Source organism: Vanellus vanellus (assembly GCF_965231255.1).
Source record: "Vanellus vanellus genome assembly, chromosome: 10".
Classification (NCBI taxonomy): Eukaryota; Metazoa; Chordata; class Aves; order Charadriiformes; family Charadriidae; genus Vanellus; species Vanellus vanellus.
In genome coordinates, this window is record NC_138915.1 from 188308 (window position 1) to 205866 (window position 17559).

Consider the following 17559-nt stretch of genomic DNA (forward strand, 5'->3'; position numbering starts at 1 on the left):
TCCCATCAGGTGGAGTTTTGAGTTCTCCAAAAACTTTGATGGGGCAGAAAGAAAAATGCCCCCAGCTCCTCCTGTGCAGCCGCCGGTGTGAGCACCGCTCTGGGCTGTGCAGCAGTACCCAGGAGAACCACCTCCCTGGGGGGAGTCCTCCGGGCGCCTGCAAAACCATTTCCCAGCCTAATTGCCTTGGGGTGGATGCTTTCTTATCAGGGCTGCATTATTTTTGGGAAAGTCGGAGCTTACCCGAGCTGGGGTGGGGCTGACTCAAGCAATCAGGATCCCCATTTTGTGCAAAGCTGGGTGCCAGCCATGGGGTCCCAAGGTGCGAGACGGGACTTGCCCAAGAGAGGAGTTAAACCCGTGGGTGCCGGGAAGCCGTCTCTGCTGGGACGGCAGCCAGGATGATCTGACGGCGAACGTTTCCCTCCCATCCTGGGGAGGAGAGCAAGCTGGTCATCCTTCCTGCGAAACAGCCCAAATTCCAGGAACGGGGGCCCTGCCGGGGGTCAGCCCCAGAGACATCCCTTCCCATCACCCCGCCACGCACCGCCCCGGCTGGGCTGCTGCCAGCGGCGCTCCGGGGTTCCCTGCTGCACCCCGACACGCTCCAGCCACTTTGCTTTCCCTCCTTGGCCGTTTTGCAATCCTTCCCGCCCAAGGTCTGCGCCCCAGCAGCGCTCGGCCGGCAGCGAGGAGCCGGTGGCAGGCGGCCATGCTGCCCCGCTCGGCTCCCCGGCACCCTCCCCCCTGCAGACCCCGCTCCTCACGGCACGGGGCTGCTTGGAGGAGCCCGCCTGGGGGGACCCCCGGGGCGGTGGGAGGGAGAGGAGCTGGACCCATGGTGGTGCTGCAGCAGGAGGGGGAAGGTGTCGGGAAGGTCATGGTGGTTCACCCCAAAAGAGATAAAGAAGCAGCCGATCCCCGGGGCACCGGTGTCCGGGCGCAAGGGTGGGAGGATGGCGAAGGGGCAAGACCGGACTGCAGCAGCACAGGGAGCAGCAGGCGAGATGCTCCCTCTGCAAACCGCCCCCCCCTCCATGCTCCCAGCCGGGAGGTGACGGCAGCGGTTCCGCGGCCGCCTGGGCCACCAGCCCGCTGCTCGGAGGCAGCGGAGCAGCGCCTGGGCGGGTGCGATAGACTGGAAGGGGACCCGTGAACGCGTCCAGATAGACCCGTGCTGAGTCACGGCTGGGAGGCCCCGCAGCTTCCCCCTCCCCGCCGTCAGGTCCCGGCACAAACCCCATCGCTCCTCCCCGCTTCAAAAGGAAGGAAAGGGCAAGCCCCAGCCCTCCGCGGGGCGCGAGCGCAGCCGAGGTGCTTGAGCTGCCAGCCCTCCGAAAGCCTCTCCTGTCGGAGCTCCACAAAGGACGGACCAACTCACCACAGCAGTGAGCGGCCGGCGGTCCCTCCCCACGCTGCCGGGATGGAGAGTCGGCAGCACAACGCCACCAAGGAGCCTGAGATCGAGCTGTTTGTGAAGGTGGGTCTCAGGGGACACGATTGCTCCGTGGGCTCAACCTCACCAGGCTCCAGCTGGGTGGAGGCGGTGGAAATTCGTGGGTGTCTTCATGTTTTGGGAGGCTGGAGATGGGTACCAAGTTTGGGATCGCTGGCGAAGCGAGTGCTCAGAGGAGGGGACCGGGCGGGTGGTGGCGCAGGGGACCGGAGGGGTGTCACGCCCAGCATCCTAGGAGATGCCCTGGTATCGTGGTGGTCGCGTACCCCGGGGCAACGGCGCTGCTGGCAGCTGGTGTAACGAAGGAGTGGGCACACAAGTGGCTCTCGAAACCCAGATAAGACAAGCTGCAGCCTGGGAACAGCAAGCGGAAGGGCTGAGAGCAGCCACTTCAGCCGCTCCTGCGAGCCGGCGTTGCGAAAGAGAGCGCAGCGGGCTCGGGGAGCCGTCGCGGGTGCCCGCGTGTGGGCGGGATGGGGCGGCTTCGCAGAGCCGCCCGGGGGGATTATTGGCTGGAAATGTCTTTTTTTTTCCTTTCCAAACACTTCCCCTGGAACATTTTAACACTTGAGTTTTAAATATCTGCAGCGGACATGTGGGGTGTGGAAAGAGAGGAGCCGAAACAGTCGGCTGGTAACTGTGTATGCCAGCAGCGATGCCAGCGGGGCCCCGGGACACGCTGTCAAGTGACAGTGGCCAGGGAGAGAGATGCCTCCCTGTGCCTCCACGTCGAGGTTTTAAGGGCGGTTTCCCCGCAGCCGCTCAGCCCCGCTGGCTTCACTCCTCTCCTCCTCGGGCAGCTCGGTGCCCCAAAGGACCGCGGTGCCTGGCCGGAGGCAGCGGCGTCCCTGGCGCAGGCACTCGGCAGTGCCGGGAATCGCGCAGCTCCTTGCTCGGGTCGTAGTTGGAAATAGGTGTGGGAAAGGATTATCTGAGCCTTCGCAGGAAGGATCTCCCCCATCCCTTTGCCAAAACTGTGGCCACGGCGGTGCTTGCCAGGCACCGAGCTCGGCTGAGCTGAATCCAGGCAAGTGTATTTTTGTGGTGAAAGTTATTCGGGTCCTGAATTCCCTTCTTGGCTCCACTTCTTCCCCGGGATGGCTGGGGAGAAAAGGAAAACGAGACATGAGGTGACTGCAATGGCGGCAGCACGTTCAAGGGGGTTTTCAGAGGGAAGGGAAACAGAAAACAAAGCAGCAGCGTCGTCAGGACTTCCCCTATGCCTTAATTTAGCGCGAAAAAACCCTTCTGTCTTGCCTGTTAACAGACAAATTCAATTTTGCATCATGCTGTGCCTCCTTCTCCCACCATTCAGGACCCAGTTGTACTGAAACCACGGCAGCTCCTGGCTGCAGACAGGCACCCTGACGTGCCAGCGGCACCTCGCACCTCTCTGGGGCCGGGGTCTGCCCGGGGACAGGGTGTGACCCGCGATAGCCGTAAATCACGGGGGGAGCTGGTGCTCCGTCACGCTGCCCCTGCCCGGCTTTCACATTGGGAAATGCTGACGTTCACTTGGTGAGGATGGGGAGGATGCGAAGCAGCTCCTGCATCACCTTCGGGCTGGGGCGGACGGTGCCCAAAGGGCTGACAATGCCTCACCCTGTCGTGGCCCCAGTGAGAGCATCATCCCACCGGCTGGGGGGGGCCCTCAGCCCCACAAAGCATTTAGCTGCCCCTGAGGCTGCGTCCCGGCTTTCGGGGTGGCTGTAGGGTCCGTGGGCAGGTCCTGGTGGGTGTCGAGCACTTAGCAGTGCCCCAGGCATGCAGAGCTGCTCCCTCCTCCCACTCGTTTCATGCTGAGGGGGAAACCACAGGAACTGCTCAGTAACTTTGGGGTTTTAATGCCTCATGCAGCCCCGTGAGGCCTCGGAGAGTTGGGGCTAAACCCCTGCACCTCCCTGGAGATGCTGTGCTCGCCCACGCTGGGTTCCTCCACCATCCAGAGGGGAAAAGAGTGAGGAAAGTCACTGCACCCCCCGCCCCAGTGCCCGCCGCAGCCCGGGGAGAGCAGGGGAAGAAGGAAGTGAAGAGCGATGACTTCCCCGCCGTGCTGCGTGGCTTCTGCAGGGGAGGGAGGGCACGTGGCTACGAGTCTCCCCAAGCCCCTTGCCCCTGGGCTGCCCTGGAGGGCTCTCCCCATCGCTCCCGGCTGCCAGCAGGGCCATGCCAGAGCCCGGTGCCCCCCCCAGCAGCACCCGGGCGCTGGTGGAGCTGCTCTCCGCTTCCTCCAGATAAGGATTTGGCTCTGAGCATCCTTGGATGGGCCTGGCTTAATTTTTTTTTTCTTCCTCCCGCAAAGGCCATCCTGATTTTCCTTTCACTCTGGTCCAAAATTCCCCAGTTCTCTGTTTTTAAAAGGTGAGGGGGAAACCCAGCCTGGGCTGCTCAGAGGCCAGCACGGAGCAGCACAGCCTGAGTCCAGAGCAGCCCCAGGAAGGGACATCCCACCCACCAACCGTCCCCTCCATCTCCACCGGTGCCCCTCGTGCGGCTCCACCAGAGCTGTTGGTGTTGGAGATGCTCCAAAGGATGGCATTAGTTTTGGCTTGTAGGTGCCAGTGGTGACGGAGAGGGGAAGGGGAGCCGAGATGCTCTGCCCTCATGCCAACGGGGAGCCCTCGTGGCTGTTTTCTGACTCCCCTCCTGCTCCCTCCCGGGACATCCCATACACCGGTTCACCCTTTACCAAAGACGCTGACACGGGACACTGAGCAGCGGCTACCCAGCAGCATTTCTTGTTGATAGCCAGGAAAAAAGCCTCACGAGTGAATTCAGCTTCACTTCTGGGTATACCCCAGAGAATCAACACATTTCTCAATTCCCGTTTCCTTTCTCAGGAGCATCATTTCATGACAGCTGAGCATAGGAAATACTGATTAAAAGCAATTTTTGTTCCTCTGGAAGGACTAAAAGGTGTTGGCATAGTGGAAAAGCAGACCGTCACCTCCAGCTGACCACTCAGAGCGCAGGGGTTTTGTTTTGATCAGTTTATCTCTCCCTTAGGGTGAACTTGAGGCTGGTGTGTCTCTCCTGGAGAAGCTGAGCACTCCAGAGTCCACAGCTTTCTGGGCACCAGGTGATTCACAGCACTTACCTCCAGCCCAGGAGAGCCAGGCACAGGTCTCTGCACCTTCCGCTAGTGAAGCATCCTCAGCCATCCTGTCTTTGGGGCCCCAGTGAGGTGTGCGCTCTGGAGCCACCTCCAGCTGCCAACTCTGGGTGTTACTGCTGCTATTTGACTTGTGCACCACCAGATCCTCCCAAATCTCATCACCCTCCTGCTTAGCCTCTGGACTTCAGCTCACCCACTGATATCAAGGCTTGGTGCAGAGCCGCAGGGCACAAGCCGTCCCACCGGGGCTCACGCGCCGACACAAGCGGCTCCGCGGAGCAGCATCCTTCCGTGAAGGAGCTGGTGTGAGCCGTGCGGCTCCTCCCTGCAGCGGCAGGGCTGCCACACGCGCCGGAGGACTATGGTTCACGTGCAGCTGAGGAACCAGTTAATTCTCTTAAAAGAAGTCGAGTTTCCTGTGAGCCATTTTACCCCTCATACCACAGCGCAACTTCCCTCTCTGAGCAGCAGCCGTGCCAGTTTTCATGCGCTGGGGGGAACCTGCCCCACTCCTCCTGGCCAAACTCCTCATAAGGAGTTTCAGTCCTTTTTGCAAAGGATATTTTCAGCTGCTACATAGCGAGGAAACGAGCTTCCCTCCACCTGCTGCTGCTTTCCCTGGGATTGCTGAATGGGCATCATCTGGGTGAGATGAGGAAGCCCTGCTGGGACTCGGGCAGGTTGTCCAAGCTCCTGGCTTTCCCGTGTCCCCATTGCCGTTTGACCCCATCCTGGTGACAGAGCAGCCCCCTGAGTGCTGGGGCGCCGTGGCTGTGCCCATGCGGAGGGGTTGAAAGGGCCTGTCTGCACATGATCCAAGCTTTAGCAGCTGACGTGTGGCCCCGTTGCCCACCGATGCTGGGTGGGAGGCCAGCGCGAGCCCACCTCTGCACACCCCCCGCCCCGTCTCCTCCCCGAGGCCGAGGATCCTGCTTGGGTGGTTCTTGGCCCTCATCAGCCCGGGGAAGTCATGCCTGGGTTCGTTAAATGCACACAAAACCGGAGGCAGACACTAACAGCTCACGAAAACAAACTGCTCTTTTCCTGGCAAACATGAGCACATTTCCCTTCTCGCCGCCCGCTCCAGCCTGGTCTCCCAGCCAAGCGGGCCCTCCCTTCCTCCCCATCCATCAGCAATCACCCTCCACCTCCTTCCCCTGACTCCTTCTCCTCTTCCTCCCGGCTTTATCTCACATTTCTGGGAAGGACCCGACCCCGGACATCCTGAGGACGCTCTCCGATGCTTTCCAGTGGCAGCAGGGTCACGCCTCGGGGAGGGGATCCTACAGCCGAGCAGGGACCCCCTGCCGCATGCAACGCCGGGCTGCCGGGGCAAGCCCTCCGCGTGCCTTCCTCCCGAGATGGGCTCTGGTGGCTCTTCACCTCCAGGCATCTCCTCTGGGCTGGGCGAGCCCAGACGATGGGTTAAGTCCTCGTGTCTCTGCTTTCCCGGCAGGCTGGTCTGGATGGAGAAAACATCGGAAACTGCCCCTTCTGCCAGCGCCTCTTCATGGTGCTGTGGCTCAAAGGGGTCAAGTTCAACGTCACTACAGTGGACATGACCAGGTGAGACAGCACCGTGGCCCAGCCCTGTGCTCGGCTCCCCCCGTCAGCGCTTTCCTCCCTCCCACCCGCACCGCTGCCAGCGCGCCACCGCGAGAGGGACGGGGTGACCGTCCCTGCCCGCACACTGCCCGTCTCGCCCTGGGGTGCAGGGGGTGGGCCAGCACGGAGTTCCAGCCGCGTGCCAACGCGTGCAGGGCACAGGGACCCCCTGCCCTGTCGAGTCCGAGGCACCACAGGGCAGACCGAGAGGCTGGGGGGCACTTCTCAGCCCCCCCAGACCCAGCAGAGCGCACACATGGGGATGCTCCCGGTCCCGCCCCGCTCCCACACACCACCTCGGCCTCGTCCCTTGGCCCCGGGGCGGCTGGTGGGTGCAGACAGGCTCTGAGCCCGCTGTTTTTCTCCACCACAGGAAACCCGAAGAGTTGAAGGATTTGGCGCCGGGCACCAACCCGCCCTTCTTGCTGTTCAACAAGGAGCTGAAAACGGACTTCATTAAGATCGAGGAGTTCCTGGAGCAGACCCTGGGCCCACCCATGTAATTGCAATGTCGCTCCTTCCCCCTTTTGGGGCCCGGCGGGCACGCCGCAGCATTGCGTACGGCTCGGCAGGTTGGGAAACCGAGGCAGGAGGTGCCCGAGAGCAGCTCGGGGAGGGGGCTGGCTGCCCACCCAGCGCCCTGCGCTGTGCTCGGCGCAGTCAGGGGTTGCGATGCTGAGGGGCTGCGTCCCCCGGGGAAGGCGGTGGGTTGGGCTGCGAGGGGACGGGGACGGGCGAGGATGGAAAACAATGGGAGGAAACGCACCAGTCCCTTGGCACAGGCAGGGCTGGGGGGGAGAGCGTGGGGAGGGCCCCGCGGGCGCAGGGACCCCCTGGGAGCGGGGGGTTTGCTGTTGCCCGCGGCAGTCGGTGTCGAGGCAGAGGGGGAACCGAGACCCCCTGTGCCCGCTCCTGTCCCGGGCGCTCAGCTGAGCCCGAGCGAATGCCATTGCTGGAATGCAGCGGCGCAGCTGGCCCGGGGGCTGCGGGGGGAGCGGACCCCCCGAGCTTGTGCCTGCCCTGCCGGCCCCCCCGTGCCCTGTGCAGCTGCAATGTCCCCCTCTGCTGCATCCAAAAGAGGAAGCTTCAAATGCATTCGTCATCTGCCTCCTAGGACGCGTCTGCCCTCGCGGTGCGCCCTGGGACGCCTCAGCAGACAAGAGACTGTTCCTGAGGAAGTCACAGGAGCCCCGGGCTTCCCCGCACCCCTCCCGTGTCCTCTGCATGGGGGCTCTGCTGCCACCAGTGTCCCCAAAGCATGGAGTGCCTGCGCTGTGATTTTCCCCTGTAGCAAACACCCGAGATCATACAGCTCCCAGGGTGGCAGCTGCAGTAATTTAAAGCGTCACCGTTCTCCCACAACCAGCTGAACATCACTGTGTGCTCCAGTACCAGCCCTGGGCACCGCGGCCCAGGGGATAACGCAGCTGAACCTCTGCCTCCATCCTTGCCTGTGCTCACACGTGTGTCTCTTTAAAGGTATCCGCACCTGAGCCCCAAGTACAAGGAGTCCTTCGACGTGGGGAGCGACATCTTTGCCAAGTTCTCGGCGTACATCAAGAACCCGCGCAAGGAAGCGAATATCAGTAAGAAATGCGGGTGGGGGCTGTGGGGCTGTGATCGGCCATGCTGGGGCTGGGGGAGAGATGCTTTCGTCTTGTGGGCAAATCGAGGTACCAGGTTAGGGTTCCTGCTGCCTTCCCCACCAAAGCCTCCTTGGCGGGCGGAGGAGCGGGCAGGACGGGGGAAGGCAGTCCTGTGCTCCACGGGGCAGACGGCCCCGGGTGCCGGCGCTGGGGAGAGCGGGTCCTGGAGGGGAGCATGGGGGTGATGCTGCTGGGACCCCCTGGGAGCAGAGACGCTGGCCGGGGTCCAGCGCTGCGCACCACCAGTGTGGTCCCTGGGTGGGAAGCCTGGGAGAGGCTCGGGCACCCCCGGCACCGGGCTAAGCGCACTCATCTCCCTGCCCGCCCAGATTTCGAGAAGGCCCTGCTGCGGGAGTTTCAGCGCCTGGATGTCTACCTAAACACGCCTCTCCCCGAGGAGATTGACCAGGACAGCGTGGAGGACATCACTGTCTCCAAGAGGAAATTCCTGGATGGAGACCACCTGACGTTGGCTGATTGCAACCTCCTGCCCAAACTGCACATCATCAAGGTAATGGCACCGGCTCCCAGGGCCGGGGTGGGGGCGCCCACTCCAAGGGAGGGGTGACAGGGTGGGGGGGATGCAAACAGGGGGCTGGGGGTCCTGTGTTTGTCGTCATCCACCCCCCCCACCCCCCCCCCCCCTCCCCCGAAGCCAGAGAGCGAATCTTCCCCAGGTCTGGGAAGTCTCAGCCTCCTCCTCCTCTCGCCTCCCTAGATCGCAGCCAAAAGGTACCGCGACTTCGAGATCCCAGCGGACATGACAGGCGTCTGGCGCTACCTCAACAACGCCTATGCCTGCGATGAGTTCAGCCACACGTGTCCCGCGGACGAGGAGATAGAGCACACCTACGCCAGCGTCGCCAGGAAGATGACCTAACCCGGCTGCGGGGTGCGCCGGCAGCACTGCCCCGGCCGAGCCCCCCACCTCCGCAGTCCTGACACAACCAAACCCCGGATGAGGGAGGGACTGGAGGGGGTATACAGCAGCGCTGCCCCCCGCCTTTCAGAAATAGTGCCTTGCTTCCCAGCCCCCTGCTGCTCCCTCCTCCTCCGCCGGCTGCAGCCCCGGCGCCGTCAGCGCTGACCGCCTCTACGGACTTGTCCCTGCCTGGCTGCGGTGGCTACTGCATCCCTGCTCCCCGAAAACGGGTCTCGGCCTGTGACCACGCGTCGTGGGAAAAGCCGAGCACTAGCCTTCCACAGCGGTGCTTGGATGGAAGAGCTGAGACCCCCCGGACAGCCGGACCAGCCTTGCCGCCCCATCTGCTGCTGGAGCCGCTCTGCTCTGCCAGCGCTGCGCGGTCCCAGTCATCCCGTACGCTCGGGAAGAGCCATCCCGGGCTCCCAGCGCATCGCCTGGGATGGAGCTGTTTGAATTCGCCCTTCTGCACAGCACCCCGCAGCCTGCGTTTGAGCAAGCCCTCTTGGCCACCAAGGCATCCAGGCTCCACCTGAAGCCACCGAAAGGCTTTGCCCCGGTAGTTTATTGCAGTGACAAACTGTTCTCACTGCTAGAGAGCTGTAACGTGCATTAAATCCCCATTAGAATGGGGGTGGGGATGATGCCTGGCGGGAAAGTGCCAGGACCTGCTGTTGGGGGGAAGGAGGGGTGCGGGGGCTGGTGAAGGGCTGAGGATGGAGGGCTGAGGGTCAGGGCATCCCTCCCACGCGTGCCAGCACCCAGGGCCACGTGCTGCTGCCTGCGAGGTCCTGCCTGGCTCCTGTGAGCGAAGAAACCTCTCCCTGCCTCGCAGGACACTGCAGGAGGTGCAGCCATGTGCAGCTCCAGCTCCACCACCCCTCCCCGGTCCCCACCAACACTTCAGGTGCCTGACTGGGAGATGGCACGGGGTAGGGCACCCTTCTGGTTTCCACACCGCAGTACCGGGCAGCCTAAGAGAGCACGCAAAAGCTGCTTTGCAAAGCGCTGTGTCTGCAGGAGATACGTGGGCAGGTTTGGTGCCCCCTGGCTCAGCCTTGTGCCTTCCTGTCCAGTGCCGCTGGTGCAAGAGGAGTCAAAGCCGCTCTGCACAGCTGTGACATCCCATCCTCCCCCGTCCCATGCCCCCAGCTCCCCCAAGGGCTCCTGCCTGTGCCTGCGAGTTCAGCCAGCCCCCCCCAGCCAACCCCCGCGGGCGGAAAAATACTGTACAGTGAGCGTGGGGGGTCCTGCGGGGACACGGCGGCGGCAGACCCCCCTCCAGCCCTCACTGCCACTTCCCTCTTTGCACTAAAAGCTGTGTCCTCGCAAGCCTGCCTCTGATAGCACTGGGTTTGGGGACGGGTTTTGTTATTAATGGATTTTGGTTTGTTGGGGTTTTTTAAAGTAAGAACAGCAATAAACTATATTTTAATATGCCTCGCTTGTGTGCTGTCAGTGCACGGGCCACGGCCGCCGGCACGGAGGGTGCTGCAGGGGGTGGAGGGGGCTTCCCAGCGCTGGAAACCCTTTTGAGACTTGGCATAAGTGAAGCTGTAGCCCCCAGTCTCTGCTGCCCTGGAACACTGGGTGCACGTGGCAGCTCCTGCCCTGCCCGCAGGAGAGATGTCCCCTCCCCGGAGCACGTGCTCTGCGGTCCGCCCAGACCGCACACGCGGCGGTGGGAAGATGCGGGACCCTGCACAGTGTGGCGATGGAGTAACCACAGGACTCTGCTCCAGTGTGAGGGGTTTATTCAGCTCCTGGTGGCAGCTCTGCCTTGTCATGGGCCCTGGAGGTCCCCTGGTACAGCAGAAACGCTGTTCTGCACCCGGATCCTCATGGGACTCTCCCCCTACCCCATGACACCCCTCCTCTGCTGCAGACCCTCTGCCCTTTTCCCCACAAGGGACCGGGGACCTGTCAAAGCTCTGTGCAAAGCAGCCCACAGCGCGGTGTGGGGTCACGCGTGGATGGGGCCACCAGGAGGCCCTGGGATAGCGGTGGCAGGGAGCGGGCTGGCAGGCAGGCGGCAGGCAGAGCTCCTCCCGTACCCCTCATTTGTTGACACAGTATTTCCAGAAGCATGCTGGGAGAAAAAGGAAAAGACACCCACGTGAGGGGCTGCAGCAGTGCTTAGCTACAGCTGAAAAGTTTAAAGGAAGGGAGATATCCATCTCTTCTCCCAGGCTCTCCTTCGGCTTTGAAGTCAGTTCTAGGAGCACAGCCTGGGAGCTGAATGCCTTAGTCCAGACCATGGGCACCCTCTACCCCAAACCATGGGCACCCTCCACCCCAAGTCATGAGCATCCTCTACCCCAAGTCATGAGCATCCTCCACCCGAAGCCCAGCCCCTGCTTGCCATGGCCTCTGCAGGTCAGTGGTGGTTCGGGTCCCAGGACCCGTTGGGAGCTGGGCACTCACCTCTCTTGCGGGGTTGCTGAGGGTCCTGGTCTGACTGGGTAAATCCCTGGCTCTGGAAGTCACCCACTGCCACCATCTTCCAGAGGACTGTATCAAGGTCTTCCACCTGCCGTGGCACAGCAGCCCCATCGCTTGTGCAGTGCCCATCTGGTAAAACCAGCCCCCAACCCCCTTCCCCTCACTGCTGGACCAGGCAGGGAAGCAGTGTCGGTACCCGAGCGGGACTGTCTCAGTCCCCATTTACTGGCCAACGGGGATGGGGTTTGCTGGGGCCTCGTAGGGACTTGGCCCATGGGAGTCTCCTGCACAGCGGCGTCTCCCTGGGCTGCCATCCCCTAGGCCAGAGAGGCACCCCCACTCACCGAGTGGTCAGAGACATCCTCCTGGAGAGTGTTTTTATTTCCTGGGAAAAAAAAATAAAAATGAAATGCCATGAGCATGCAGGGGCTATGGGTCCAGTGTGGGGTCAGGAGCCAAGGGAAGATATGTCAGAAGGAGAGGTAACACAGCACCATCACCTGCTTCTCTACATGCTCCCCTGGGGGCACCTAACCTGCAGCACCCCTTTGTCCTGGATGCAACCCTTCACCTCTTCAAGAGCACCCTAGTGCCTGCCGCCCTCCATGCGTGCCCCTACACCAGCCCCATCCTCGGGTCCAGGTCACCGTGAGCGCTGGGACTCACCCTTGCCACGAGCTGCTTTCTGGTCGTGGCTCGCTCCTTCCCCCGGTGCAGGCAGAGCCTGGTCCAGGTTCCTGGATGGCTGGAGTCCTGCTAGAGGCTTGCTGTCAGCCACGAAGCCAACTGCACCGTCAGCCAGGTTAAAATCTGTTGGCATGAGGTCTGGGTTGAATGGGGAGACAGTGACAAGGACAAAGCGGCTCATTCGAGGTGCGCTTGTTCCTTGGGTGATGGGACGCAGAGCCTGAGCAAGGTCTCAGACCCCGTGAATGACAGGCAGGTTGTTTGAGAGGGACTAGAATGCGTCTCCTCGTCTGGCCATGTGTGCCAGCCTGGGCTAGGAGTCAAAACGCTGGCCACGGCACTGCAGGTGTGGCCTCAGTAGCGCTGGGCAGAGGGGAAGGATCCCCTCCACCTGCGGTGATGCTCCTCCTCATGAAGCCCAGGACACTGTTGGCCACCTTTGCCACAAGGACATGTTGCTGGCTCACGGTCAATGTGGTGTTGTCCAGGACAGCCTTGGCATGTCCTGGTGCCTGGGGTTGTTCCTCCCCAGGGGCAGGACTCAGCACTTCTTGCTGAACTGCACAAGGTCCCTCTCAGCCCATGTCTCCAGCCTGCCCAGGTCCCTCAGGATGGCAGCACGACCCTCTGGCATTATCAGCCACTCCTCTCAGCTTTGCGTCAACTGCAAACTTGCTGAGGGTGCACTGTGTCCCATCGTCTAGGTCACTAATGAAGATGCTAAGCAGAGCCGTCCCCAGTACCGACCCGTGGGATGCACCACTGGTGACTGGGCTTTGTGCCGCAGACCACAGCCCTCTATTCAGCCGGTTTTCAACCCACCTCACTGCCCACTTATCTATCCTGGACTTTGTCATCCCATCTATGAGGATGCTATGGGAGACAGTGCCAAAAGCCGGGGCAAACGACTTCTGCTGCCTGCATAACTGCAACAGGCCGGCGGCGAAGGTCCCCATTAGCCACCGGCGTACTCCCTGACACAAAAGACCCTTCTGAGGGCAGCTCCGCAGCTCCCCTTCCCGGCCTCACTTAGCCAGGCTGCGGCACCAGTGGGAGCTGCGAAGGGTTAAGTCCAGACCCCTGTTATCCCGAAATCTTGCTGGGGTGCGTCGGTCCCACGGCAGATCTGCCATGCTCTGAGGGAAGGGTAGTCTAAGGTCACCACAAAAACAAATGTCAGGCACATGGCTACGGCTAAGGCAACGAGTCCCTCACTGTCTGACTGTGTTTAACTGGAAACCAGCTGGTGTGTCCGGGGCTTTCCAGCATCTCACCCTGCGACCCATCCCTCCCCCAGTGCCTGCCTGTGCACAGCCGCCAGCAAGGTCCCACCAAGCTCTGGGCGCTGCACAATCCCAAGCACTTGGCCTTGTATTTCCTTTCCCTCGGGCACGCGGCTGAGCTGCTGAAGCTCTGGAAGTCCCCGTGAGTCAGCGAGCGACAAGAGGAGCCCTCGTGCCGGCTCCCTTCCCAGAAGCAGCGGGCAGCGTGCCGTGCCGGGGCCGCTCGCAGGGGCTGCGCAGGCGCATCGCAGGGCTGGGGTCATGCTCCCCTTCAGGGCTCAAGCTCTGCCCGAGTGACTTTTTCTCCAGCATCAGGAAGCCCAGAGGGTCTAAACTGGTGCTTACCCCGCTGGTCGGTACCAGCACTTGGCGGCGGAGCAGCACCCAGTCTCGAGGCTTGTATCAGCCCTGTGACCATGAGCAGAGCTCAGCCCATCCCAGACCACCCATTGCACACCACTCGTCCGCACGTGAGCTGCAATTCCCTCATCTCCAGGTAAGGTGTCAGAGGGATATCCAGTCTAGAAGGATGCTTTGTTTTGAGGGAGGCTGGCTGACGCCCAGGGCAACGTTGTCTGTCATCCCAGAGTAGCTGGACACGTCACCCAAACTCTGCTCTCTGCAGATCACAACAGCCAAAGCAGTCCCTTGGGTACAGAATGGTCTTCTCTTGTCCAACCTGGTCACACTAGGAATGGGTTTAACCCCGCTGGGCATACACTACTCCTAACAATCATAGAATCACAGAATGGTTTGGGTTGGAAGGGACCTTAAAGATCACCTAGTTCCACCCCCTGCCCCAGGCAGGGACACCTCCCACCAGCCCAGGTCGCCCCAAGCCCTGTCCATCCCGGCCTTGAACACCCCCAGGGATGGGGCAGCCACAGCTCCTCGGGGCACCCTGCGCCGGGGGCTCACCGCCCCCACAGGAAAAAATTTCTTCCTCATATCTCATCTAAATCTGCCCTCTTTCAGTGTAAAACTGTTCCCCCTCATCCCATCGCTCCCCTCCCTGACCCAGAGCCCCTCCCCAGCTCTCCTGGAGCCCCTTTAGGCACCGAAAGGGGCTCTGAGGTCTCCCCGGAGCCTTCTCCTCTCCAGGCTGACCCCCCCCACCTCTCCCAACCTGTCCTCCCAGCAGAGGGGTTCCAGCCCTCCCAGCATCTTCATGGCCTCCTGTGGACCTACTCCAGCAGGTCCACGTCTTTCTTATACTGGGGAAAACCCTCCCCAGGCCAGAAGGTCTTTCTGCCCAAAGAGAAACTGAGGGGAGTTGTGCTGCTCTGCACATCTGCAGCAGCCAAGCCCCCGTGAAACACCGGGCAAGAGCCACATGGTTTGAGCCGGCATTCAGTGCTGGTCACAGAGTGGTGCACAGGGACAAACCCCACCTGGCTCTCAGGCACAAACACCCAAGTCAGTTGTCCTTACCTCGGGCACTGTCTCTTTCAGGGTAGACAGGATACGCGCTGATGCAGCAAGCGCCCAGCAGCACCGCCAAGGTGATGGCCATCCTCTGGGAAGGCATCTTCTCTCCTTCTCCTAGCCTTGACCAATTTCCTTGGAGCCTGTGGGTGAGGGAGTGTGAGGCAGTTCTCTTTTATGTCCTCCAGCTCTCTGCGATCAATGTGCTCTCATCAGGTGGGTTGTCTTTTCTGCGGGGTTGGCCATCCATCCTGATGACAGGAGATGACTGGCCCCGCTCTCCCCCCAGTTCGATCTCTGTCACTCTTGAGTGAGGATACTTGACAAATGCTTGGCTAGGTTTTCAGAAGCTCTGCTGTTCACCGTGGCTGTGCTGTGCGGGGGGAGGAAGAGATACCGAAGGCTGGACAGGTTAACCAGGCCTCTGGTGGGTCTGGAGGAGGATCGGAAGACAACACGAGGCCAACATTTGGATGAAACATGTGGATGCACCCTTCCTTTTTGCATGAACTTCCTCACCAAGGGTTACCACGTCTTCTGCTTCTTTCGCATCTCATGGCAAGATGTGGGCAGTGGCAAAGCCTTCGGCCACCCAGGCATCCCGAGATGATTCCCAGTAGGTGTCCTGGTCCCTAATGACAGGACTCAGCAAGTGGCCAGGCTCATCCTCTGCAGCTGGCAGCAGCCGGAGCTTCCTTGCTGGAATGGTATTTGACCTTGCTGGTGTTCAGAAGAGCCTCTGTCCTTATCCCAGGAGCTGGCAGTGCAGTTCCCCTTCTAGAGGAGGCGTCTGTGGGCTCCAGGCGACTGACGCGGGTCCCAACTCTGCTCGGCTGTGGACATCCAGGCCAGGAAGTCACTGCAGACTGAAGGGCCTCAGGTTGGGTTTCACAGCAACAGGAGTGTGGTGCAATTCAGAGCCAGCGCTGGAGTCTGGGTAGGTTTGGCTTAGAGTTAAATACCCATTTTTTTCTGTCTGGAACAAAAAGGTAGCCAGTGATGGAGGCCTTGCAGCCAGTGTCCCAAACCAGCATCCATGAGACGGGGTCATGAAAAGTGGCTTTCCTGAGAGAATAATGCAGGGGTGGTGCACTCTCTTCTCAAAAGCTGCAGGTACAGAGGCAGACCCCGACCGTTCCCTGTGTCAGCAGGGACCTGGTCCAGTTCTCCCATGTCCAGGTTTCTCCTGTTCCCATTTGAGATCCCGTCTTATTCACAAACTTCGCTTTCAAATTACCATAGTATCAGCCAGCTGGAATTGCTCCTAACCAAATCTCTTTGCCTGGGAGGCTTAATTCAGAGAAACCCATCTGAACCTGGTCCCTTTGGTGACCTCAGCCAGGCCATCTTGGCTGTGACAGCAGCTCGTGCCCTTGTTCATACAGTGCCATGCTTCCCGAGAGCAGCGAGGAAGAGTTTGTTGGACAGGAGAAGATTTTAAAGAGCTGCAAATCAACCTTGGGTGTTATTCGTGGGGGAGAGGAGACAGAAGGGTTTGTTTGGTGCCCTTTCCTGCCCCTACCAGCGCTGGGGCTCAGCCAGGTTGAGCAGCACCTGCTTCAGAGGTGCCACGAGGAAAGTCCCTTTGAAATCTCAGTGGCAGATCTGTTTCTCAATCTCTTGCATCCTTTCCTCTTGTGGGGTGGGGTGTCACGGAGCCTTTCCTGAGAAAGGTTGGACGCGATGCTTGGGAGACTGAGCCTCTGTTTTTTTAACCAAGAGGCTGACTACGAACCCGGTGACCACAAAACAGGGAGCAAACAGTGTCTGCATGCCCAGGTATGGGCTCTCATTTTTCATAAAGTGGTTGAAGGTGCTTTCACAAGAGATCATTACTTCTGTCTGCAAATCCCTGTCTGTCAGGCACAGATCAGACTGGGAGACAGATGAGGTGAAACTTTCATCCATCCTGACTGGGCACACCGCTCCGCTGGGACTTGTCTCCTGATAAAAATCCATATCTAGCCTATTTCCCAGCTGCTCCCATCCCCTGGATGCCAGGTTTCATGCCATATAATGAAAAATCCTGGAGGCAGGCTCATCACTTCTGCTGCCAGGACACGGGTAGGAAGCACAGCCCTGGGACGGCGGCCACGGGGAGAAAGCATGGAAACCCCCTCCAGACTCACCTCTGCGTGCCACCAAGGATGTGCGCGCAGCCCAGAGGGCAGCTCTGCCTGAGCCGTGTACCACTGGGAGCATGAGGGGTCTTTGTGGGCAGAGAGCTACAGACCGGTGTGCCCGGAGCAGCGCAACGGGAGCGGGAAGGCATCGGGCTGAGCCACCGGGTCCATTCCTTGTCCACAGATCAGAAATCCCCTGACACACGCATCAGGAGGATGGGGAGCACAAGGACTCGCTGTATCTCACAGACCCTGTCTGAGCCTGCTGCTGGGCCAGGGGAGGTTTAGGATGGATATTAGGAAAAATTTCTTCACTGAAAGGGTTGTCAAGCACTGGCACAGGCTGCCCAGGGCAGCGGTGGAGTTGCTGTCCCTGGAGGTGTTTGAAAGATGGGCAGACGTAGCACTGAGGGACATGGGTTAGTGGTGGGTTTGGCAGCGTTAGGTCGATGGTTGGACTCGATGATCACTTCTGACCTAGACGATTCTATGTTTCTGGGAAGAGCAGGGGTGTGCTGTTGGGGTCCTCCATCCAACTCAGGGGATTTCACCCGGTGGAGGAAGGGGACCTGGTGACAGGGCTGGGTGACACACGGCTCCGTCAGCTGGGCTTCAGCAGAGCGCCCATGGCACCTCCTGGATGCAGACACTTGCCACACACCCCCAGACGAGGGCACTCCCAGACCTGCTCATGAAGTGGTGTTTCGCTCTGTGGCCTCCCAGCCCCAGAGCTCGGCCCTGGGGTGACCCGGGCATCCTTGTTGCCCACCTTGGGTCCCAACCTGCTGAGCCGCGGGAAAGCTCCTGCCTGGGGAGAAATCACACAGCTCTGGACCAACAAGTTCCCATCTCTAT

At 60.8% G+C, this 17559-nt stretch overlaps 1 protein-coding gene and 1 long non-coding RNA gene across 2 annotated transcripts; one reads left to right on the forward strand and one right to left on the reverse strand.

The window, feature by feature from the left end:
- Positions 1-1282: 1282 nt before the first annotated feature.
- Positions 1283-10184, forward strand: LOC309675913 (chloride intracellular channel protein 2-like). The gene is made up of 6 exons (XM_082488339.1): positions 1283-1480; positions 6028-6137; positions 6550-6675; positions 7656-7762; positions 8152-8333; positions 8541-10184. Exons 1-6 carry the CDS (start codon positions 1424-1426, stop codon positions 8700-8702), a joined length of 744 nt encoding a protein of 247 aa, XP_082344465.1. The 5' UTR covers positions 1283-1423; the 3' UTR covers positions 8703-10184.
- Positions 10185-11023: 839 nt separating this feature from the next.
- On the reverse strand, positions 11024-11880 carry LOC309675717. The gene is made up of 3 exons (XR_014269524.1): positions 11853-11880; positions 11531-11571; positions 11024-11274 (listed from the first exon to the last, which is right to left on the reverse strand). It is a non-coding gene; the product is annotated as an uncharacterized lncRNA (long non-coding RNA).
- Positions 11881-17559: the final 5679 nt, after the last annotated feature.

Bases quoted from the DNA above. Each gene is read 5' to 3' on its own strand.
- LOC309675913 (XM_082488339.1), top strand. From the start codon at position 1,424: ATGGAGAGTCGGCAGCACAACGCCACCAAGGAGCCTGAGATCGAGCTG. The intron at 1,481-6,027 runs GTGGGTCTCAGG...CTTTCCCGGCAG, and splicing joins AGATCGAGCTGTTTGTGAAG to GCTGGTCTGGATGGAGAAAA. The intron at 6,138-6,549 runs GTGAGACAGCAC...TCTCCACCACAG, and splicing joins ACTACAGTGGACATGACCAG to GAAACCCGAAGAGTTGAAGG.